Genomic DNA, 22,556 nt, shown 5'->3' with positions numbered 1-22,556 from the left:
AAGCTGAGAGGCAGATGGGGAGATAGGGTCATTAGTGGGGATGTTAAATTCACCTAAGATGAGGGTTGAAGTTTCGCAGGATAGGAAGTGGGGGAGCCAGGCAGCAAAGTGGTCCAAAAATAGGCGAGGAGGACCTGGGGGGAGGTAGATAACTGCTACTCGCATGGACAGCAGGCGGAAAAGCCGCAGCATATGTACCTCAAATGATGGAAAGGTGAGTGAGGGTACAGGGGGGGATGACCTGGTAGGTACATTTCAGGAAGAAAAGGGAACCTACTCCTCCACCGCGCCTGTCATCTGGTCTCGGGGTATGGGAGAACTGCAGGCCATTGTAAGACAGTGCAGCAGGGGAGGCCATGTCAGACTGCTGTATCCACGTTTCTGTAACAGCTAGCAAATGTAAAGATTTAGCAGTAAAAAAGTAGTGGATGGTAGGGAGTTTATTAAATGCTGACTGACAGTTCCAGAGGGCACATTTAAAGGAGTCAGGGGAGGGTATGCATGGGCAAGCAGTTGGGCTTGAGGGTTGTCTTAGTGAGTCAGGTAGGAACTAGTAGATAGGAGCAGTGGAGGGTGGGCCAGGATTGGGAGAGATATCCCCAGCTGCCAGTAGCAGCAAGATAGCAAGGGTGAGCAGATGCTTAGGAGATTTAAAAGGGCGACTGTTCTATTTGTTAGTGGCATTAGGGGGTTTAAGGCTGAGTAAGAAAGTAAAGAGTGCATGCAAGCTGTGCATAGGTGAGGACAGGAGAGAGGAGCTGATGTGAATAGAGTTCCCCAAAGGGGGGCAATTGAAGGAGGTTCTGAAATGGAGAGCAAGGATGAGAACAGAGGTGACAGAATTAGTGACAGCTTTGAAGTGCAAGGCATTTAGGCAGAGTTTGTGGCCCACATGTCTCCTACCTTGTCGAACAGCCATGCATCACACTTGATTCCAGGCACACTTTATACAGCTCATACTCGCGTGGCATACACTGATTTTATAATGAAAGTAAAGGTACGACTAGGAAACAAATGGGAGTGGCTAATCAAGTTCCAATTGACTAGGCAGCTGAGTTTGGCTTTGCAAACCTATTGACCAAAAGGAGGGGGGATTTTTTGTTCTCCTTAGATAAGGCAAGCATTAGAGATGAACGAGCACCAAAATGCTCGGGTGCTCGTTACTCGAGACGAACTTTTCGCGTTGCTCGAGAGTTCGTTTCGAATAACGAACCCCATTGAAGTCAATTGGCGACCCGAGCATTTTTGTATATCGCCGATGCTCGCTAAGGTTTCCATGTGTGAAAATCTGTGCAATTCAAGAAAGTGATGGAAACGACACAGCAACGGATAGGGCAGGCGAGGGGCTACATGTTGGGCTGCATCTCAAATTCCCAGGTCCCACTATTAAGCCACAATAGCGGCAAGAGTGGGCCCCCCCCCTCCCAACAATTTTTACTTCTGAAAAGCCCTCATTAGCAATGGATACCTTAGCTAAGCACCACACTACCTCCAACAAAGCACAATCACTGCCTGCATGACACTCCGCTGCCACTTCTCCTGGGTTTCATGCTGCCCAACCCCCCCACACGACCCAGTGTCCACAGCGCACACCAAATTGTCCCTGCGCAGCCTTCAGCTGCCCTCATGCCACGCCACACTCATGTCTATTTATAAGTGCGTCTGCCAGAGGAACCGCAGGCACACACTGCAGAGGGTTGGCACGGCTAGGCAGCGACCCTCTTTAAAAGGGGCGGGACGATAGCCCACAATGCTGTACAGAAGCAATGAGAAATCCAATCCTGTGCCACCTCCATCTGGAGCTGCACACGTGGGCATAGCAATGGGGAACCTATGTGCCACACACTATTCATTCTGTCAAGGTGTCTGCACGCCCCAGTCAGACCGCGGTTTTTTATAAATAGTCACAGGCAGGTACAACTCCGCAATGGGAATTCCGTGTGCACCCACAGCATGGGTGGCTCCCTGGAACCCACCGGCGGTACATAAAAATATCCCATTGCATTGCCCAACACAGCTGAGGTAGTAATGTCGTGCTTAATGCAGGTGGGCTTCGGCCCACACTGCATGCCCCAGTCTGACTGGGGTTCTTTAGAAGTGGACACAGATGCATTTACAACTCCCTGTGGACCCACAGCATGGGTGGCTCCCTGGAAGCCACCGGCGGTACATAAAAATATCCCATTGCATTGCCCAACACAGCTGAGGTAGTAATGTCGTGCTTAATGCAGGTGGGTTTCGGCCCACACTGCATGCCCCAGTCAGACTGGGGTTCTTTAGAAGTGGACACAGATGCATTTACGACTCCCTGTGGACCCACAGCATGGGTGGCTCCCTGGAACCCACCGGCGGTACATAAAAATATCCCATTGCATTGCCCAACACAGCTGAGGTAGTAATGTCGTGCTTAATGCAGGTGGGCTTCGGCCCACACTGCATGCCCCAGTCAGACTGGGGTTCTTTAGAAGTGGACACAGATGCATTTACAACTCCCTGTGGACCCACAGCATGGGTGGCTCCCTGGAACCCACCGGCGGTACATAAAAATATCCCATTGCATTGCCCAACACAGCTGAGGTAGTAATGTCGTGCTTAATGCAGGTGGGCTTCGGCCCACACTGCATGCCCCAGTCAGACTGGGGTTCTTTAGAAGTGGACACAGATGCATTTACAACTTCCTGTGGACCCACAGCATGGGTGGCTCCCTGGAACCCACCGGCGGTTCATAAAAATATCCCATTGCATTGCCCAACACAGCTGAGGTAGTAATGTCGTGCTTAATGCAGGTGGGCTTCGGCCCACACTGCATGCCCCAGTCAGACTGGGGTTCTTTAGAAGTGGAAACAGATGCATTTACAACTCCCTGTGGACCCACAGCATAGGTGGGTGCCAGGAAGCCACCGGCGATACATAAAAATATCCCATTGCATTGCCCATCACAGCGGATGTAACGTCAGCTGTAATGCAGGTGGGCTAAAAATTCATTTGATTACACTGTAGGCGAGGGCCCACAAAAATTGCTGTATCAACAGTACTAATGTACATCAGAAAAATTGGCCATGGCCAACCAAGAGGGCAGGTGAAACCCATTAATCACTTTGGTTAATGTGGCTTAATTGGTAACTAGGCCAGGAGGCAGCCCAGTTTAAATAAAAATTGTTGGAGGTGAAAGTTTCAACGCTTTAATGAGCATTGAAACGTATAAAAATTGTTTAGAAAAATTATATGACTGAGCCTTGTGGGCCTAAGAAAAATTGCCCGTTCGGCGTGATTATGTGAGGTTTCAGGAGGAGGAGCAGGAGGAGGAGGAGGAGGAATATTATACACAGATTGATGAAGCGAAAAGGTCCCCGCTTTTGATGGGGATACAGAACGATGCTTCCATCCACGGGTGCAGCCTACGTATTGCTTAGGTATCGCTGCTGTCCGCTGGTGGAGAAGAGAAGTCTGGGGAAATCCAGGCTTTGTTCATCTTGATGAGTGTTAGCCTGTCGGCACTGTCGGTTGACAGGCGGGTACGCTTATCTGTGATGATTCCCCCAGCCGCACTAAACACCCTCTCTGGCAAGACGCTAGCCGCAGGACAAGCAAGCACCTCCAGGGCATACAGCGCGAGTTCAGGCCACGTGTCCAGCTTCGACACCCAGTAGTTGTAGGGGGCAGAGGCGTCACGGAGGACGGTCGTGCGATCGGCTACGTACTCCCTCACCATCCTTTTACAGTGCTCCCGCCGACTCAGCTGTGACTGGGGAGCGGTGACACAGTCTTGCTGGGGAGCCATAAAGCTGTCAAGGGCCTTAAAGAGTGTTGGCCTGCCTGTGCTGTACATCCTGCCTGATCTCCGCGCCTCCCCTGCTACCTGGCCCTCAGAACTGCGCCTTCGGCCACTAGCGCTGTCGGATGGGAATTTTACCATCAGTTTGTCCGCCAGGGTCCTGTGGTATAGCAACACTCTCGAACCCCTTTCCTCTTCGGGTATGAGAGTGGAAAGGTTCTCCTTATACCGTGGGTCAAGCAGTGTGTACACCCAGTAATCCGTAGTGGCCAGAATGCGTGTAACGCGAGGGTCACGAGAAAGGCATCCTAACATGAAGTCAGCCATGTGTGCCAGGGTACCTGTACGCAACACATGGCTGTCCTCACTAGGAAGATCACTTTCAGGATCCTCCTCCTCCTCCTCCTCAGGCCATACACGCTGAAAGGATGACAGGCCACCAGCATGTCTACCCTCACCAGTGGGCCAAGCTGTGTCTTCCCCCTCCTCCTCATCTTCCTCCTCCTCCTCACCGCGCTGAGATATAGACAGGAGGGTGCTCTGACTATCCAGCGACATACTGTCTTCCCCTGGATCTGTTTCCGAGTGCAAAGTGTCTGCCTTTATGCTTTGCAGGGAACTTCTCAAGAGGCATAGCAGAGGAATGGTGACGCTAATGATTGCAGCATCGCCGCTCACCACCTGGGTAGACTCCTCAAAGTGTCGAAGGACCTGGCAGATGTCTGCCAACCAGGCCCACTCTTCTGATAATAATTGAGGAGGCTGACTCCCACTGCGCCGCCCATGTTGGAGTTGGTATTCCACTATAGCTCTACGCTGCTCATAGAGCCTGGCCAACATGTGGAGCGTAGAGTTCCACCGTGTGGGCACGTCGCACAGCAGTCGGTGCACTGGCAGATTAAACCGATGTTGCAGGGTGCGCAGGGTGGCAGCGTCCGTGTGGGACTTGCGGAAATGTGCGCAGAGCCGGCGCACCTTTCCGTGCAGGTCTGACAAGCGAGGGTAGCTTTTCAGAAAGCGCTGAACCACCAAATTAAAGACGTGGGCCAGGCATGGCACGTGCGTGAGGCTGCCGAGCTGCAGAACCGCCACCAGGTTACGGCCGTTGTCACACACGACCATGCCCGGTTGGAGGCTCAGCGGCGCAAGCCAGCGGTCGGTCTGCTCTGTCAGACCCTGCAGCAGTTCGTGGGCCGTGTGCCTCTTATCTCCTAAGCTGAGTAGTTTCAGCACAGCCTGCTGACGCTTGCCCACCGCTGTGCTGCCACGCCGCGCGACACCGACTGCTGGCGACGTGCTGCTGCTGACACATCTTGATTGCGAGACAGAGGTTGCGGAGGAGGAGGAGGAGGAGGAGGGTGGTTTAGTGGAGGAAGCATACACCGCCGCAGATACCACCACCGAGCTGGGGCCCGCAATTCTGGGGGTGGGTAGGACGTGAGCGGTCCCAGGCTCTGACTCGGTCCCAGCCTCCACTAAATTCACCCAATGTGCCGTCAGGGAGATATAGTGGCCCTGCCCGCCTGTGCTTCTCCACGTGTCCGTTGTTAAGTGGACCTTGCCAGTAACCGCGTTGGTGAGGGCGCGTACAATGTTGCGGGAGACGTGGTCGTGCAGGGCTGGGACGGCACATCGGGAAAAGTAGTGGCGACTGGGAACTGAGTAGCGCGGGGCCGCCGCCGCCATCATACTTTTGAAGGACTCCGTTTCCACAACCCTATACGGCAGCATCTCCAGGCTGATAAATTTTGCTATGTGCACGTTTAACGCTTGAGCGTGCGGGTGCGTGGCGGCGTACTTGCGCTTGCGCTCAAACACTTGCGCTAGCGACGGCTGGACGGTGCGCTGAGAGACATTGGTGGATGGGGCCGAGGACAGCGGAGGTGAGGGTGTGGGTGCAGGCCAGGAGACGGTAGTGCCTGTGTCCTCAGAGCGGGGTTGGATCTCAGTGGCAGGTTGGGGCACAGGGGGAGAGGCAGCGGTGCAAACCGGAGGCGGTGAACAGCCTTCGTCCCACCTTGTGGGGTGCTTGGCCATCATATGTCTGCGCATGCTGGTGGTGGTGAGGCTGGTGGTGGTGGCTCCCCGGCTGATCTTGGCGCGACAAAGGTTGCACACCACTGTTCGTCGGTCGTCTGCACTCTCAGTGAAAAACTGCCAGACCTTTGAGCACCTCGGCCTCTGCAGGGTGGCATGGCGCGAGGGGGCGCTTTGGGAAACAGTTGGTGGATTATTCGGTCTGGCCCTGCCTCTACCCCTGGCCACCGCACTGCCTCTTGCAACCTGCCCTGCTGCTGCCCTTGCCTCCCCCTCTGAAGACCTGTCCTCAGTAGGCGTAGCAAACCAGGTGGGGTCAGTCACCTCATCGTCCTGCTGCTCTTCCTCAGAATCCTCGGTGCGCTCCTCCCTCGGACTTAATGCCCTTACTACTACCTCACTGATAGACAACTGTGTCTCATCGTCATCGGCCTCCTCACCCACTGAAAGGTCTTGAGACAGTTGCCGGAAGTCCCCAGCCTCATCCCCCGGACCCCGGGAACTTTGCAATGGTTGGGCATCAGTGACGATAAACTCCTCTGGTGGGAGAGGAACCACTGCTGCCCAATCTGAGCAGGGGCCCGAGAACAGTTCCTGGGAGTCTGCCCGCTCCTCAGAATGTCTCATTTTCATGGAGTGAGGAGGCTGGGAGGAAGGAGGAGCAGCAGCCAGAGGATTCTGAGTTGCAGCAGTGGACGGCGCAGAACTCTGGGTGGACGATAGGTTGCTCGAAGCACTTTCTGCCATCCACGACAGGACCTGCTCACACTGCTCATTTTCTAATAAGGGTCTACCGCGTGGACACATTAAATGTGCTATGAATGTGGGGACGCCAGAAACGTGCCTCTCTCCTAATCCCGCAGCAGTCGGCTGCGATACAACAGGATCAGGAGCTCGGCCTGTGCCCACACCCGGACTAGGGCCTCCGCGTCCTCGGCCGCGCCCACGTCCTCTAGGCCTACCCCTACCCCTCAGCATGCTGTATTACCAGGAATGCAGAAACACAACACTGTAATTAAATGTGCCGCTTATTGGCCTGTGGTTTGAGGCTGAGTTCGCTTACGGAACGCCAGGAAATAATTTGGCGCAAGCCTGCTGTAACACTTAGCTGGCTGCGCATCTATTTGGAGAAATTTTACCCCCAGCACACACGGACCCACAACACTGAGCAGAGTGACAGGCAGGCCAAATAGATTTTTTTCAAATCTTTTTTTGCAAAAGGACCACTGCGTATATTCAATCTATAATATGTCTTCTGTCCCTGCCTACACAATTCTGTCCCTGATGTGTGTGACGGAACTGCAGTGTTGCACTGTTATTAAGTGCAACAGAGCGGTGATTTCAGAGGCAGGAAATAATTTTGCGTGAGCCTGCTGTAACACTTAGCTGGCTGCGTATTTATTTGGAGAACTACAACCCGCAGCAGACACAGACCCAGAACACTGAGCAGAGTGACAGGCAGGCCAAATATTTGTTTTTCAAAGATTTTTGTGCAAAAGGACCACTGCGTATATTCAATCTATATATGTCTTCTGGCCCTGCCTACGCAATTCTGTCCCTGATGTGTGTGTCACGGAACTGCAGTGTTGCACTGTCTGTTATTAAGTGCAACAGAGCGGTGATTTCAGAGGAAGGAAATAATTTTGCGCAAGCCTGCTGTAACACTTAGCTGGCTGCGTATTTATTTGGAGAACTACAACCCGCAGCAGACACAGACCCAGAACACTGAGCAGAGTGACAGGCAGGCCAAATATTTGTTTTTCTTCAAATATTTTTTTCAAAAGGACCACTGCGTATATTCAATCTATAAGATGTCTTCTGGCCCTGCCTACACAATTCTGTCCCTGTAGTATTACTGCAGGGCGCAATGCTCTGCACGGCCGATATAGCAAAAAAAAAAAAAATTGTGCAACACTGCTAAAATCAGCCTCCACACGACTGCACACGGTCAGATGTGGCCCTAAGAAGGACCGTTGGGGTTCTTGAAGCCTACACTAACTCCTAACACTCTCCCTGCCTAACCACCACTTCTGTCCCTGTAGTATTACTGCAGGGCGCAATGCTCTGCACGGCCGATATAGCAAAAAAAAAAAAATTGTGCAACACTGCTAAAAGCAGCCTCCACACTACTGCACACTGTTAGATGTGGCCCTAAGAAGGACCGTTGGGGTTCTTGAAGCCTACACTAACTCCTAACGCTCTCCCTACAGCAGCTCCAACACTATAGCACTGTCCCTCAGCTATCTCACAACGCATCTGAGGCGAGCCGCGGGAGGGGCCGATTTTTATACTCGGGGTGACACCTGATCTCCCCAGCCACTCACAGCAGGGGGGTGGTATAGGGCTTGAACGACGCAGGGGGAAGTTGTAATGCCTTCCCTGTCTTTCAATTGGCCAGAAAAGCGCGCTAACGTCTCAGAGAGGAAACTGAAAGTAACTCGAACATGGCGTGGTACTCGTTACGAGTAACGAGCATCTCGAACATGCTAATACTCGAACGAGTATCAAGCTCGGACGAGTACGTTCGCTCATCTCTAGCAAGCATCTCAACAAGGATGGGTGAAAGATGCCATTTGGGGGAAGTGGATGGCAGAAAGGACTAAAAGTAAAGTTTCATTTAGCCAGTAAAATGTACTGATGCAAACAGATGAAATGCAAAATACACAATTCACAGCGCAAGCAGCACAGATGATTTAGGCAGAAGGGAATAGCAGAGTGGGTTCAACTTGGAGTGGGATGATGCAGAGACCCCTCAGTCTGCTCCCGGAGTCCTGAAGAGGGTAGTGGTGCATCTTGTCTCCACTGGAAATATGGGTGGAGACATGGGTTTGGCATGTTGCAGTTATAGTGAACTCTCACAGCGGGCGATTGACTACCTTGACGGCGGCTAAAGACAGTGGCAGACATTCTGCGGTGGACGGGGAGACACAGAGAGTGGGGCCGGCTGATGGGCGGAGAGATTGTAGTGCTGAAGGGAGGCCGCAGGGTGGTACATTTACATCATCCAGCTCCTCCGGAGTTCTGCACAGCCATCCCATCACAGAGGTGCAGACTTATTGTATCTCCCAGAGACCTGGCGAGCCGTCCCTACTTGGTGATCCAACTATTCCAGAGTCCCGGAATGGAAGTGCAGGGAAATTTGGGTGATATGACTGCAACTTTACATAAAAGGCTGGCCGTGCAGGTCCCTAGGAGAGCTTGGTGACATGGTAGCACTTCTATATAAGGAGACGGCTGTGCAAGATTCCAAGAGTGCTGAGTGATAAACCTCACCTCTGTGCATAGGGATGACCATGCAGCACTCCGGGAGAGCTGGGTGATGAACCAGACCTCTATTTAAGGGGATGGCTCTTCAGAACTCCGGGAGAGGTGGGTGGCTGTGCAGAAGCAGACTGACTATCCAGTTATAATAGACAGGAAAATAAGGTCTGCTCCTCCTGTATAACAATTACTGGACACATCAGCCTCCTCCTGTATTCTGGGAAGGGGTGGGGGCTGTAGAGGATTCAGCGGCTGGAGTGTCCTGCAGCCTCTATATATGATGTTACATTGACTGTTTACATGTGTGACTCCTCCCCTCTCTGCTGATTGGCTGAACACAGAACTATTTGTGCTTTGAATCTCCCGCTCTTTCTACAATTCTTGCCGCGGTTTTCCTGCTTCCTAACCTGATTATATGAGAGATGTAGACAATGATCTTCAGGAGGACGAGGAGCCGTCAGTCAGACTCATTCTACAAAGTCCCCAATAAACACGGAGGAAACTCCGAGCAGCCGCCATAATAATGGGCCGCATTTCACAATGTATATCACTTTAACCATCAGACAACATAATCGCTATAAATCCTCATCGCTGATCCCTCCCTGTCCGACTAAACTCCTAAAACAATACATGGATGGATTGCGATTTTTCCAATCAGGTTTATAACAATTTGCCTGAGTTGGAATTAAATACTTGTTGTTGTAAAAGTAAAGACAATACAGAGTTTACCCGAAGAGTCACTACTGAAAGGGTTAACAGTGCAGCTCCACCTACTGAGGGCAGAACAAAGGACTACATTCCGGTGGCACTAGGACCCAGCATTGCTTAAGAGCCCAGCAGAGAATTGGGACAATACAGGAACCAGCAGGGTGTTCTCAGCTGCACAGTGGGGAACCAGGCAGAGAACTCCAGCGGCAGAACAGAACGTGCACAACAGTAACATACTTAATATTTACAGGCAGTTGTGTGGGTTTCTCTTACTGCTGTAAACTGTTGAAGGGATCAGCGAGTACGAACAAGGCTTCACACCAAGAACAGGTCGGTGCAGAAAGTTATTTTTGATGGTTCAGATTTTTTTTTTAGTACAGAACATTTTATAAAACATGAAAGGATCTACACAACCCAGAGGTGACAGCTCTGCTGTAGACGGGGTGGGTGGCTCTTAGAAGAGCCTTTGGGGTGATGGTACACAGAGGAGACCGGAACAGATTACTTGGCACTGGTGTATTTGGTGACAGCCTTGGTGCCCTCGGACACGGCGTGCTTGGCCAGCTCTCCGGGCAGCAGCAGGCGCACGGCAGTCTGGATCTCCCGGGAGGTGATGGTGTGGCGCTTGTTGTAGTGAGCCAGGCGGGAGGCTTCCCCTGCGATGCGCTCAAAGATGTCATTGACAAAGGAGTTCATGATGCCCATGGCCTTGGAGGAGATGCCGGTGTCGGGGTGGACCTGCTTCAGTACCTTGTACACATAGATGGCATAGCTCTCCTTCCTGGTCTTCCTCCGCTTCTTGCCGTCTTTCTTCTGCGTCTTAGTCACGGCTTTCTTGGAGCCCTTCTTGGCTGCTGGAGCAGACTTGGCGGGATCAGGCATGATAGCACAAAGATACTTTCCTGACAAGAGAATAATGTTCCTGCACCGCCCACCGCAGCCTTATTTATTACCGGCCATGCAAATGAGCACTGCTGTCTGCTCACCGTTCTACTGGAGGAGCAAGTCATGTGACCTGTAGGGACATCATAAACCACGCCCAGTGCAGCTCATTGGTGCTTCTACAAGTCTGCTCTCCATTTGTCCGATTGAAATCTATCCAATGACAGGAGAGGAGGGCGGAGCAGCAGGTTGTAAGAAGTCAGTAGGAGATATCGTCTTGTTACCAATTCTGCATTTTTTTTCTCCCTTCAGCTCTTAAATCTCTATGCATATAATATCTGGACGAGGTAAACAAGGCGGTAAAGCCAGTGCTAAAGCCAAGACCCACTCTGCAGTTCGTCGGCCGTGTGCACGGGCTCCTCCACAAGGGCAACTACGCTGAGAGGGTGGGCTCCGGCGCAACGGTCTATCTGGCAGCTGTGCTGGAGTATCTGACCGCTGAGATCCTGGAATTGGCTGGAAATGCCGCCCGAGACAACAAGAAGGCCCGCATCATCCCCGTCACCTCCAGCTGGCCGTGCGCAACAATGAGGAGCCGAATAGGGTCACTCCGGCTCTGCTGCATCGCATGAACCCTCCCCCGGGCAGGGGGGCAGCTCTCTCTAGGACGGGCTCCACTAGCTGCTCTTTTTCTATGTATATGTGTAGCCTCCGTGGGAGGAGAGGATAATAAATACCATTAGGTGCCATTAACAAGCTTCATGCTCTTTGTCCAAGCTGCCCCATACATGACTTCCCATGGGACACCCTCCTAACTATGTGCATTTAACCCTTAATCTGCAAGTCGCTCACTTTACACACCTGTAGTCCTAAGTGTGAAGGCAGTAACCTGCAGTACACGGTGCGGCCGGGTTGTCAATAATCGGCACCCCTGCTGCTCAACTTTCAAAAACTCATCCCTGTATTCAGCAGTTTATAGTTACGCAGTGACCGGAGTCTGAAGTGCGCACGGGTGATGTCGCTCCTATACCCCCGAGCCCGCCTGTTATATCACCCAGAATATATACTATACTGTAGAATACAAGGGCAATAAGATGCAGCCCCACACACTGACACCCGCTGTATCACATGCAGTTGGGTAACTATTATTTAGCAGCTGATGTAATTATTCCAACAGTTGGTGGATCCGTTGTTTCCCAACAGACATTCTTCCTGTGCTACATGTTATCTGCCGCTCTGTAACGTCTCTGCAGACAGGCAGCGCTGGGTCGTATTTATTAACCATATTATTGCTTTGTAGTAACTATCTGTTGTACATATGCAATGATTTATTAATTAACCATTTCAGGGGGCGTAAAAAGGAGTGAACAAAAATAATTAAAATTATTGCAAATTAGTGAAAATCTAAAGAAACTGATAGAATGAATGAGAACAGTAAAGGGTTAATACAGGGGCAGTGCTGACTGTGGGAGGAGCTACAGTCCAGTACTTCCTGTTCATTGGCAGATTACCAGATATCTTAAACTTCCCGCTCAATTGAGCGGTTCTTCCCTTCTTTCTGTCCCTCCATCCATGCAACACGAACAGATCCTCCCCTAATCCCACTCCTGGAACCCAAATCCTCTATGTGCCCCAACCGTAATACAGGAGACTGCGGTGCACTGAAGGTTTCTCTATATTGTAAGACAGAACTCAAAACGTCTTATTATAATCAAAATATAGACCCAGCCATGCAGGACTCTGGGAGAGCTGGGTGACTTTGCTAAATCACTAGTTCAATCTACACAAAGATAGCTGGATTATATAACGGCTGCACAGAAAGACTGGAGAGTGTGACTACATAGTTGTACCTTTACTTAAGCGCTGCGGAATAAGTTGGCGCTATACAAATAAAGATTATTATTATTATTACTTAATAACAGCTGTGCAGGACTCTGGGAGAGCTGGGTGATATAAGATCATCTTCATAATAGGGAATGGCTTTGCAGGACTTGGGGAGAACTGGGTGACGTGGCTGCACTACTAAAGTCTACATATGGAGACAGCTGCAATTTGGCTGCACATCAATAAAAAGGGGATGACTTTTCAGGACTTTAGGAGAGCTGAATAATATGGCCGCACAGCTACGAATGTGGGTAGCTATGTAGAACTCCAGAATAGCTGGGTGTTGTGGACTTACCGCCAAGTAAGGGGACTGTGCAGGGCTTTGAGAGCTGGGTAACATGGGCTGCTACTCTATGCAAGAGAAAAGCTATGCAGGACTCTGGGTCCAAGGTGAAGCCTCTGGGACAACAGTCATAGAAGAAAACCAGCGGAACAAAAAAACATCTGAACTCTTTATATAATGGTGCAGCCAAATCACCTGGCTTTCCCAATCAGAGCAATTTCTGACCACATCCTCCAGTTTTGACCATTCATGTATAGAAGGAGGGCACACAAACATCACGAGTGGGATCAACCAGGCAGAATGGCTGGTCACATCTAGGTATCAGCACAGAGCGCCCTCTACCAGCCAGCCATTGGTATTAATCTCATGATATGAGCAAGTCAGCGGCACAGCTCTGTTGTAAGAAACATGTGGGTGGCTCTTAGAAGAGCCTTTGGTTCTATGAAGGAATCTGGGATCAGCGGTGCTCACTTGCTTTTCTTGCTGCTCTCGGTCTTCTTGGGCAGCAGCACAGCCTGGATGTTTGGCAGGACACCTCCTTGGGCGATGGTCACCCCACCTAGTAGCCTATTCAGCTCCTCATCATTCCGCACAGCCAACTGGAGGTGACGGGGGATGATGCGGGTCTTTTTGTTGTCCCGGGCAGCATTGCCAGCCAATTCCAGGATCTCGGCGGTCAGATACTCCAGCACAGCTGCCAGATAGACCGGAGCGCCGGCGCCAACCCGCTCAGCATAGTTGCCCTTGCGGAGAAGCCTGTGCACACGGCCGACGGGGAACTGCAGTCCTGCCCGGGATGAGCGGGTCTTGGCCTTAGCACGGACTTTACCTCCTTGTTTGCCACGTCCAGACATTGTCTTCACTATAAGAGAGCAGCAGAGAAAACTCTTCAGCATAAGATCACGAGGAGCCCTTCAGCTACCTTTTATAACCTGCTGCTCCGCCCTCCTCTCCTGTCATTGGATAGATTTCAATCAGACAAATTGAGAATAGACTTGTAGAAGCACCAATGAACTGCAATGGGCGTGGCTTTTGACGTCCCTACAGGTCACATGACTTGCTCCTCAAGTAGAATGGTGAGCAGACAGCAGTGCTCATTTGCATGGACCGGCTATAAATACGGCTGCGGTGGGCGGTGCAGGAACATTATTCTCTTGTCAGGAAAGTGTGTTTGTGCTATCATGCCTGATCCTGCCAAGTCTGCTCCAGCGGCCAAGAAGGGCTCCAAGAAAGCCGTGACCAAGACTCAGAAGAAGGATGGCAAGAAGCGGAGAAAGACCAGGAAAGAGAGCTATGCTATCTACGTGTACAAGGTGCTGAAGCAGGTCCACCCCGACACTGGCATCTCCTCCAAGGCCATGGGCATCATGAACTCCTTTGTCAATGATATCTTTGAGCGCATCGCAGGGGAAGCCTCCCGCCTGGCTCACTACAACAAGCGCTCCACCATCACCTCCCGGGAGATCCAGACTGCCGTGCGCCTGCTGCTGCCCGGAGAGCTGGCCAAGCACGCCGTGTCCGAGGGCACCAAGGCCGTCACCAAATACACCAGCGCCAAGTAATCGGCTCCGGTCTCCTCTGTGTACCATCACCCCAAAGGCTCTTCTAAGAGCCACCCACCCCGTCTACAGCAGAGCTGTCACCTCCAGGTTGTGTGGCTCCAATCATGATTTTTATGATCTGTACTGAAAAAAAATAAATTTGAGCTGTCAAAAATTGCTTTCTGCACAGACCATTCTTGATGAGTCTTACCTGTTCTCACTGACCACTGTCACATCTTCGAGTGTGAAGAACCCTCCTCTTCCTGGTGACCGCGTGTTAATACCAAGAACAGAGCAACTTCTGTTCTGCTGCTGGAGTTCTCTGTCTGGTGTTCCCATTATGTGTGGCAGCTGATAAGCTGCTGATTCCTGCACTCCACTGTATTCTGACCAGTTTCCCCGTGAGTAGGAAGCTGGTGACATAAGGATTTATGGATGACACTGTGAGGGTTGTAGTGCAGTGTAGGGGAAGTGGGGCACACAGGGGTGCCTAAGAGAATCGGGGTGCTGGGAAGAGAGGACAAAGGACCTCAACCTCTCCAGCTGTTTCTGTAGAACACCCGCTCCCAGCAGAGGAAGCATCTCTTCATATATAGTATATTCATGGTGTGGGCAGGGCAGATGCAGAACTCTAAATGGACCTGTAACCTACTATACAGTAGTCTGGTTTGGGGTTATATTAAGACATTTGTGTCCTGTGTTACAATAAGGAGAAATGTTCAGTGCATCTCAGTCTCCTGTATTACGGTTGAGCGATCACACGTGCTACATGAATGGAGGGAGAGAAAGAGCTGAAGAACCACTCAACTGAGCGGGAAGTTCAAAATCTCTGGTAACCAGCCAATGAGCAGAAGGTACTGGACTGTAGCTCCTCCCAGTTAGCACTGTCCCAGTCTTAACTTGTAACTGTTCTCATTCTTTCTATGGCCTCCTGCACACGGGCGGAAATTCCGCAGCAGGATTCCCCGCAGAATTTCCGCTCATACACGCTTGCATAGGATTGCATTACAACATGCAATCCTATGCAGACGGCCGCAATTCGTCTGCGCAGAAAACAAATCGCGGCATGCTCTATTTCTGTGCAGGGCTCGCACAGAAATGTCCCTCCCCGGCCGCTGGCTCCGGTCTACACAGGTGAGTGACACGCTGCTTTCTGCAGGTGCTCGGGTTGGGTCCCGCTGCGAGAATTCTCGCAGAGGGATCCGACCCGACCGTCTGTAAGGCGGCCTAACACAGTTACTGTAGATTTTCACTGATTTGCGATATGATTAATTCTTTTTGTTCATTCTTTTTAGTACGTCCCCTGAAATGGTTAATAATAAATAATTGCATATGTACAATAGATAGTTACTACTACTACCAGAGACCCCTCAGTCTGCTCCCCCTGTATTTCATCTACCAGAGACCCCTCAGTCTGCTCCTCCCGTATTACATCTACCAGAGACCCCCTCAGTCTGCTCCTCCTGTATTACATCTACCAGAGACCCCCCAGTCCGCTCCTCCTGTATTACATCTATCAGAGACCCCTCAGTCTGCTTCACCTGTATTTCATCTACCACAGACCCCTTAGTCTGCTCCTCCCGTATTACATCTACCAGAGACCCCTCAGTCTGCTCCTCCTGTATTACATCTACCAGAGACCCCTCAGTCTGCTCCTCCTGTATTACATCTACCAGAGACCCCTCAGTCTGCTCCTCCTGTATTACATCTACCAGAGACCCCTCAGTCTGCTCCTCCTGTATTACATCTACCAGAGACCCCTCAGTCTGCTCCTCCTGTATTACATCTATCAGAGACCCCTCAGTCTGCTTCCCCTGTATTTCATCTACCACAGACCCCTTAGTCTGCTCCTCCCGTATTACATCTACCAGAGACCCCTCAGTCTGCTCCTCCTGTATTACATCTATCAGAGACCCCTCAGTCTGCTTCCCCTGTATTTCATCTACCAGAGAGCCCTCAGGCTGGTCCTCCTGTATTACATCTACCACAGACCCCTTAGTCTGCTCCTCCTGTATTACATCTACTACAGACCCCTTAGTCTGCTCCTCCTGTATTACATCTACCAGAGACCCCTCAGTCTGCTTCCCCTGTATTTCATCTACCACAGACCCCTCAGGCTGCTCCCTCTGTATTACATCTACCAGAGACCCCCTTAGTCTGCTCCCCCTGTATTACATCTACCAGAGACCCCTCAATCTGCATCTCCTGTATTCCATCTACCAGAGAGCCCTCAGTCTGCTCCTTCTGTATTACATCTACCAGAGAGATATAATGGAATAAGCCGACTGGATTCTAGTTTTTCTATTACTAAACTGCAGGAGGAGCAAAATTTTTTACTTTCTCCTGTCTATCCACATAGAGGTACGGCTATATCACACTGCTTTCATGGAGTCCTGAAGAGGGTAGTGGTGCATCTTGTCTCCACTGGAACTATGTGGAGACATGGGTTTGGCATGTTGCAGTTATAGTGAACTCCCACAGCTGGCTACCTTGACGGCAGCTAAAGACAGCAGCAGGCACCCTGCGTTGGACGGGGAGACACAGAGTGGGGCCAGCTGATGTAAATGTACCACCCTGCAGCCTCACATCATCCAGCTCCTCCGGAGTCCTGCACAGCCATCCCATCACATAGAGGTGCAGACTTATTGTATCTCCCAGAGTCCCGGAATGGGAGTGCAGGGAAATTTGGGTGATATGACTGCAACTTTACATAAAAGGCTGGCCGTGCAGGACTCCAAGAGTGCTGAGTGATAAACCTCACCTCTGTGCAAAGGGATGACCCTGCAGCACTCCGGGAGAGCTGGGTGACGAACCAGACCTCTATTTAAGGGGATGGCTCTTCAGGACTCCGGGAGAGGTGGGTGATATAACCGCACATCTATGTGGATGGCTGTGCAGAAGCAGACTGACTATCCAGTTATAATAGACAGGAAAATAAGGTCTGCTCCTCCTGTATAACAATTACAGGACACATCAGCCTCCTCCTGTATTCTGGGAAGGGGTGGGGGCTGTAGAGGATTCAGCGGCTGGAGTGTCCTGCAGCCTCTATATATGATGTTACATTGACTGTTTACATGTGTGACTCCTCCCCTCTCTGCTGATTGGCTGAACACAGAACTATTTGTGCTTTGAATCTCCCGCTCTTTCTACAATTCTTGCCGCGGTTTTCCTGCTTCCTAACCTGATTATATGAGAGATGTAGACAATGATCTTCAGGAGGACGAGGAGCCGTCAGTCAGACTCATTCTACAAAGTCCCCAATAAACACGGAGGAAACTCCGAGCAGCCGCCATAATAATGGGCCGCATTTCACAATGTATATCACTTTAACCATCAGACAACATAATCGCTATAAATCCTCATCGCTGATCCCTCCCTGTCCGACTAAACTCCTAAAACAATACATGGATGGATTGCGATTTTTCCAATCAGGTTTATAACAATTTGCCTGAGTTGGAATTAAATACTTGTTGTTGTAAAAGTAAAAGACACAATACAGAGTTTACCCGAAGAGTCACTACTGAAAGGGTTAACAGTGCAGCTCCACCTACTGAGGGCAGAATAAAGGACTACATTCCAGTGGCACTAGGACCCAGAGCTGCTCTAGAGCCCAGCAGAGAATTGGGACAATACAGGAACCAGCAGGATGTTATCAGCCACACAGTGTGGAACGGGCAGAGAACTCCAGCGGCAGAACAGAACGTGCACAACAGTAACATACTTAAAGGGGTTGTCCCGCGCCGAAACGGGTTTTTTTTTTTTTTAAACCCCCCCCCCCCCCGTTCGGCGCGAGACAACCCCGCTGCAGGGGTTAAAAAAACAACCCGCACAGCGCTTACCTGAATCCCGGCGGTCCGGCGTCTTCATACTCACCTGCTGAAGATGGCCGCCGGGATCCTCTGTCTCCATGGACCGCAGGGCTTCTGTGCGGTCCATTGCCGATTCCAGCCTCCTGATTGGCTGGAATCGGCACGTGACGGGGCGGAGCTACACGGAGCCCCATTCAGAAAAGAAGAAGACCCGGACTGCGCAAGCGCGGCTAATTTGGCCATCGGAGGGCGAAAATTAGTCGGCACCATGGAGACGAGGACGCCAGCAACGGAGCAGGTAAGTATAAAACTTTTTATAACTTCTGTATGGCTCATAATTAATGCACAATGTATATTACAAAGTGCATTATTATGGCCATACAGAAGTGTATAGACCCACTTGCTGCCTCGGGACAACCCCTTTAATATTTACAGGCAGTTGTGTGGGTTTCTCTTACTGCTGTAAACTGTTGAAGGGATCAGCGAGAACGAACAAGGCTTCACACCAAGAACAGGTCGGTGCAGAAAGTTATTTTTGATGGTTCAGATTATTTTTTTAGTACAGAACATTTTATAAAACATGAAAGGATCTACACAACCCAGAGGTGACAGCTCTGCTGTAGATGGGGTGGGTGGCTCTTAGAAGAGCCTTTGGGGTGATGGTACACAGAGGAGACCGGAACAGATTACTTGGCACTGGTGTATTTGGTGACAGCCTTGGTGCCCTCGGACACGGCGTGCTTGGCCAGCTCTCCGGGCAGCAGCAGGCGCACGGCAGTCTGGATCTCCCGGGAGGTGATGGTGTGGCGCTTGTTGTAGTGAGCCAGGCGGGAGGCTTCCCCTGCGATGCGCTCAAAGATATCATTGACAAAGGAGTTCATGATGCCCATGGCCTTGGAGGAGATGCCGGTGTCAGGGTGGACCTGCTTCAGCACCTTGTACACATAGATAGCATAGCTCTCCTTCCTGGTCTTCCTCCGCTTCTTGCCGTCTTTCTTCTGAGTCTTGGTCACGGCTTTCTTGGAGCCCTTCTTGGCCGCTGGAGCAGACTTGGCGGGATCAGGCATGATAGCACAAACACACTTTCCTGACAAGAGAATAATGTTCCTGCACCGCCCACCGCAGCCGTATTTATAGACCGGCCATGCAAATGAGCACTGCTGTCTGCTCACCATTCTACTGGAGGAGCAAGTCATGTGACCTGTAGGGACATCATAAACCACACCCAGTGCAGCTCATTGGTGCTTCTACAAGTCTGCTCTCCATTTGTCCGATTGAAATCTATCCAATGACAGGAGAGGAGGGCGGAGCAGCAGGTTGTAAGAAGTCAGTAGGAGATATCGTCTTGTTACCAATTCTGCATTTTTTTTTCTCCCCTTCAGCTCTTAAATCTCTATGCATATACTGTCTGGACGAGGTAAACAAGGCGGTAAAGCCAGTGCTAAAGCCAAGACTCACTCTGCAGTTCGTCGGCCGTGTGCACGGGCTCCTCCACAAGGGCAGCTACGCTGAGAGGGTGGGCGCCGGCGCTCCGGTCTATCTGGCAGCTGTGCTGGAGTATCTGACCGCTGAGATCCTGGAATTGGCTGGCAATGCCGCCCGGGACAACAAGAAGACCCGCATCATCCCCCGTCACCTCCAGCTGGCCGTGCATAACAATGAGGAGCCGAATAGGGTCACTCCGGCTCTGCTGCATCGCATGAACCCTCCCCCGGGCAGGGGAGCAGCTCTCTCTAGGACGGGCTCCACTAGCTGCTCTCTTTCTATGTATATGTGTAGCCTCCGTGGGAGGAGAGGATAATAAATACCATTAGGTGCCATTAACAAGCTTCATGCTTTGTCCAAGCTGCCCCATACATGACTGCCCACGGGACACCCTCCTAATTATGTGCATTTAACCCTTAATCTGCAAGTTGCTCACTTTACATACCGGTAGTTCTAAGTGTGAAGGCAGTAACCTGCAGTACACGGTGCGGCCGGGTTGTCAATAATCGGCACCCCTGCTGCTCAACTTTCAAAAACTCATCCCTGTATTCAGCAGTTTATAGTTACGCAGTGACCGGAGTCTGAAGTGCGCACTGGTGATGACGCTCCTATACCCCCGAGCCCGCCTGTTATATCACCCAGAATATATATTATACTGTAGAATACAAGGGCAATAAGACGCAGCCCCACACACTGACATCCCTGTGACACCCGCTGTATCACATGCAGTTGGGTAACTATTATTTAGCAGCTGATGTAATTATTCCAACAGTTGGTGGATCCGTTGTTTCCCAACAGACATTCTTCCTGTGCTACATGTTATCTGCCGCTCTGCAACGTCTCTGCCGACAGGCAGCGCTGGGTCGTATTTATTAACCATATTATTGCTTTGTAGTAACTATCTGTTGTACATATGCAATGATTTATTATTTAACCATTTCAGGGGGCATAAAAAGGAGTGAACAAAAATAATTAAAATTATTGCAAATTAGTGAATATCTAAAGAAACTGATAGAATGAATGAGAACAGTAAAGGGTTAATACAGGGGCAGTGCTGACTGTGGGAGGAGCTACAGTCCAGTACTTCCTGTTCATTGGCAGATTACCAGATATTTTAAACTTCCCGCTCAATTGAGCAGTTCTTCCCTTCTTTCTGTCCCTCCATCCATGCAACACGAACAGATCCTCCCCTAATCCCACTCCTGGAACCCAAATCCTCTATGTGCCCCAACCGTAATACAGGAGACTGCGGTGCACTGAAGGTTTCTCTATATTGTAAGACAGAACTCAAAACGTCTTATAATCAAAATATAGACCCAGCCATGCAGGACTCTGGGAGAGCTGGGTGACTTTGCTAAATCACTAGTTCAATCTACACAAAGATAGCTGGATTATATAACGGCTGCACAGAAAGACTGGAGAGTGTGACTACATAGTTGTACCTTTACTTAAGCGCTGCGGAATAAGTTGGCGCTATACAAATAAAGATTATTATTATTATTACTTAACAGCTGTGCAGGACTCTGGGAGAGCTGGGTGATATAAGATCATCTTCATAATAGGGAATGGCTTTGCAGGACTTGGGGAGAACTGGGTGACGTGGCTGCACTACTAAAGTCTACATATGGAGACAGCTGCAATTTGGCTGCACATCAATAAAAAGGGGATGACTTTTCAGGACTTTAGGAGAGCTGAATAATATGGCCGCACAGCTACGAATGTGGGTAGCTATGTAGAACTCCAGAATAGCTGGGTGTTGTGGACTTACCGCCAAGTAAGGGGACTGTGCAGGGCTTTGAGAGCTGGGTAACATGGGCTGCTACTCTATGCAAGAGAAAAGCTATGCAGGACTCTGGGTCCAAGGTGAAGCCTCTGGGACAACAGTCATAGAAGAAAACCAGCGGAACAAAAAAACATCTGAACTCTTTATATAATGGTGCAGCCAAATCACCTGGCTTTCCCAATCAGAGCAATTTCTGACCACATCCTCCAGTTTTGACCATTCATGTATAGAAGGAGGGCACACAAACATCACGAGTGGGATCAACCAGGCAGAATGGCTGGTCACATCTAGGTATCAGCACAGAGCGCCCTCTACCAGCCAGCCATTGGTATTAATCTCATGATATGAGCAAGTCAGCGGCACAGCTCTGTTGTAAGAAACATGTGGGTGGCTCTTAGAAGAGCCTTTGGTTCTATGAAGGAATCTGGGATCAGCGGTGCTCACTTGCTTTTCTTGCTGCTCTCGGTCTTCTTGGGCAGCAGCACAGCCTGGATGTTTGGCAGGACACCTCCTTGGGCGATGGTCACCCCACCTAGTAGCCTATTCAGCTCCTCATCATTCCGCACAGCCAACTGGAGGTGACGGGGGATGATGCGGGTCTTTTTGTTGTCCCGGGCAGCATTGCCAGCCAATTCCAGGATCTCGGCGGTCAGATACTCCAGCACAGCTGCCAGATAGACCGGAGCGCCGGCGCCAACCCGCTCAGCATAGTTGCCCTTGCGGAGAAGCCTGTGCACACGGCCGACGGGGAACTGCAGTCCTGCCCGGGATGAGCGGGTCTTGGCCTTAGCACGGACTTTACCTCCTTGTTTGCCGCGTCCAGACATCGTCTTCACTATAAGAGAGCAGCAGAGAAAACTCTTCAGCATAAGATGCCGAGGAGCCCTTCAGCTACCTTTTATAACCTGCTGCTCCGCCCTCCTCTCCTGTCATTGGATAGATTTCAATCAGACAAATTGAGAATAGACTTGTAGAAGCACCAATGAACTGCAATGGGCGTGGCTTTTGACGTCCCTACAGGTCACATGACTTGCTCCTCAAGTAGAATGGTGAGCAGACAGCAGTGCTCATTTGCATGGACCGGCTATAAATACGGCTGCGGTGGGCG

At 50.7% G+C, this 22,556-nt stretch overlaps 5 protein-coding genes across 5 annotated transcripts; 1 reads left to right on the top strand and 4 right to left on the bottom strand.

Annotated features, from left to right (window-relative positions):
- Positions 1-10,116: 10,116 nt before the first annotated feature.
- Positions 10,117-10,678, bottom strand: LOC136610542 (histone H2B-like). Its single transcript, XM_066589772.1, has one exon. It carries the CDS (start codon positions 10,661-10,663, stop codon positions 10,283-10,285), a length of 381 nt encoding a protein of 126 aa, XP_066445869.1. The 5' UTR covers positions 10,664-10,678; the 3' UTR covers positions 10,117-10,282.
- A 1,915-nt stretch (positions 10,679-12,593) lies between these two features.
- LOC136610541 (histone H2A type 1-like) lies at positions 12,594-13,767 on the bottom strand. Its single transcript, XM_066589771.1, has one exon. It carries the CDS (start codon positions 13,724-13,726, stop codon positions 13,298-13,300), a length of 429 nt encoding a protein of 142 aa, XP_066445868.1. The 5' UTR covers positions 13,727-13,767; the 3' UTR covers positions 12,594-13,297.
- Positions 13,768-13,983: 216 nt separating this feature from the next.
- On the top strand, positions 13,984-14,548 carry LOC136610540 (histone H2B). The gene has a single exon (XM_066589770.1). The coding sequence runs from the start codon at positions 14,012-14,014 to the stop codon at positions 14,390-14,392; it is 381 nt and encodes a 126-aa protein (XP_066445867.1). The 5' UTR covers positions 13,984-14,011; the 3' UTR covers positions 14,393-14,548.
- Positions 14,549-18,700: 4,152 nt separating this feature from the next.
- Positions 18,701-19,262, bottom strand: LOC136610539 (histone H2B-like). Its single transcript, XM_066589768.1, has one exon. It carries the CDS (start codon positions 19,245-19,247, stop codon positions 18,867-18,869), a length of 381 nt encoding a protein of 126 aa, XP_066445865.1. The 5' UTR covers positions 19,248-19,262; the 3' UTR covers positions 18,701-18,866.
- Positions 19,263-21,184: 1,922 nt separating this feature from the next.
- On the bottom strand, positions 21,185-22,301 carry LOC136610538 (histone H2A type 1-like). The gene has a single exon (XM_066589767.1). It carries the CDS (start codon positions 22,273-22,275, stop codon positions 21,889-21,891), a length of 387 nt encoding a protein of 128 aa, XP_066445864.1. The 5' UTR covers positions 22,276-22,301; the 3' UTR covers positions 21,185-21,888.
- Positions 22,302-22,556: the final 255 nt, after the last annotated feature.

The sequence above is a fragment of the Eleutherodactylus coqui genome, chromosome 2 (assembly GCF_035609145.1).
Source record: "Eleutherodactylus coqui strain aEleCoq1 chromosome 2, aEleCoq1.hap1, whole genome shotgun sequence".
Classification (NCBI taxonomy): domain Eukaryota; kingdom Metazoa; phylum Chordata; class Amphibia; order Anura; family Eleutherodactylidae; genus Eleutherodactylus; species Eleutherodactylus coqui.
The sequence above is the reverse complement of the archived record's forward strand: the minus strand, read 5'-3'. Positions and strand labels throughout refer to the sequence as shown.

Bases quoted from the DNA above. Each gene is read 5' to 3' on its own strand.
- LOC136610540 (XM_066589770.1), top strand. From the start codon at position 14,012: ATGCCTGATCCTGCCAAGTCTGCTCCAGCGGCCAAGAAGGGCTCCAAG.
- LOC136610542 (XM_066589772.1), bottom strand. From the start codon at position 10,663: ATGCCTGATCCCGCCAAGTCTGCTCCAGCAGCCAAGAAGGGCTCCAAG.
- LOC136610538 (XM_066589767.1), bottom strand. From the start codon at position 22,275: ATGTCTGGACGCGGCAAACAAGGAGGTAAAGTCCGTGCTAAGGCCAAG.
- LOC136610539 (XM_066589768.1), bottom strand. From the start codon at position 19,247: ATGCCTGATCCCGCCAAGTCTGCTCCAGCGGCCAAGAAGGGCTCCAAG.
- LOC136610541 (XM_066589771.1), bottom strand. From the start codon at position 13,726: ATGCTGAAGAGTTTTCTCTGCTGCTCTCTTATAGTGAAGACAATGTCT.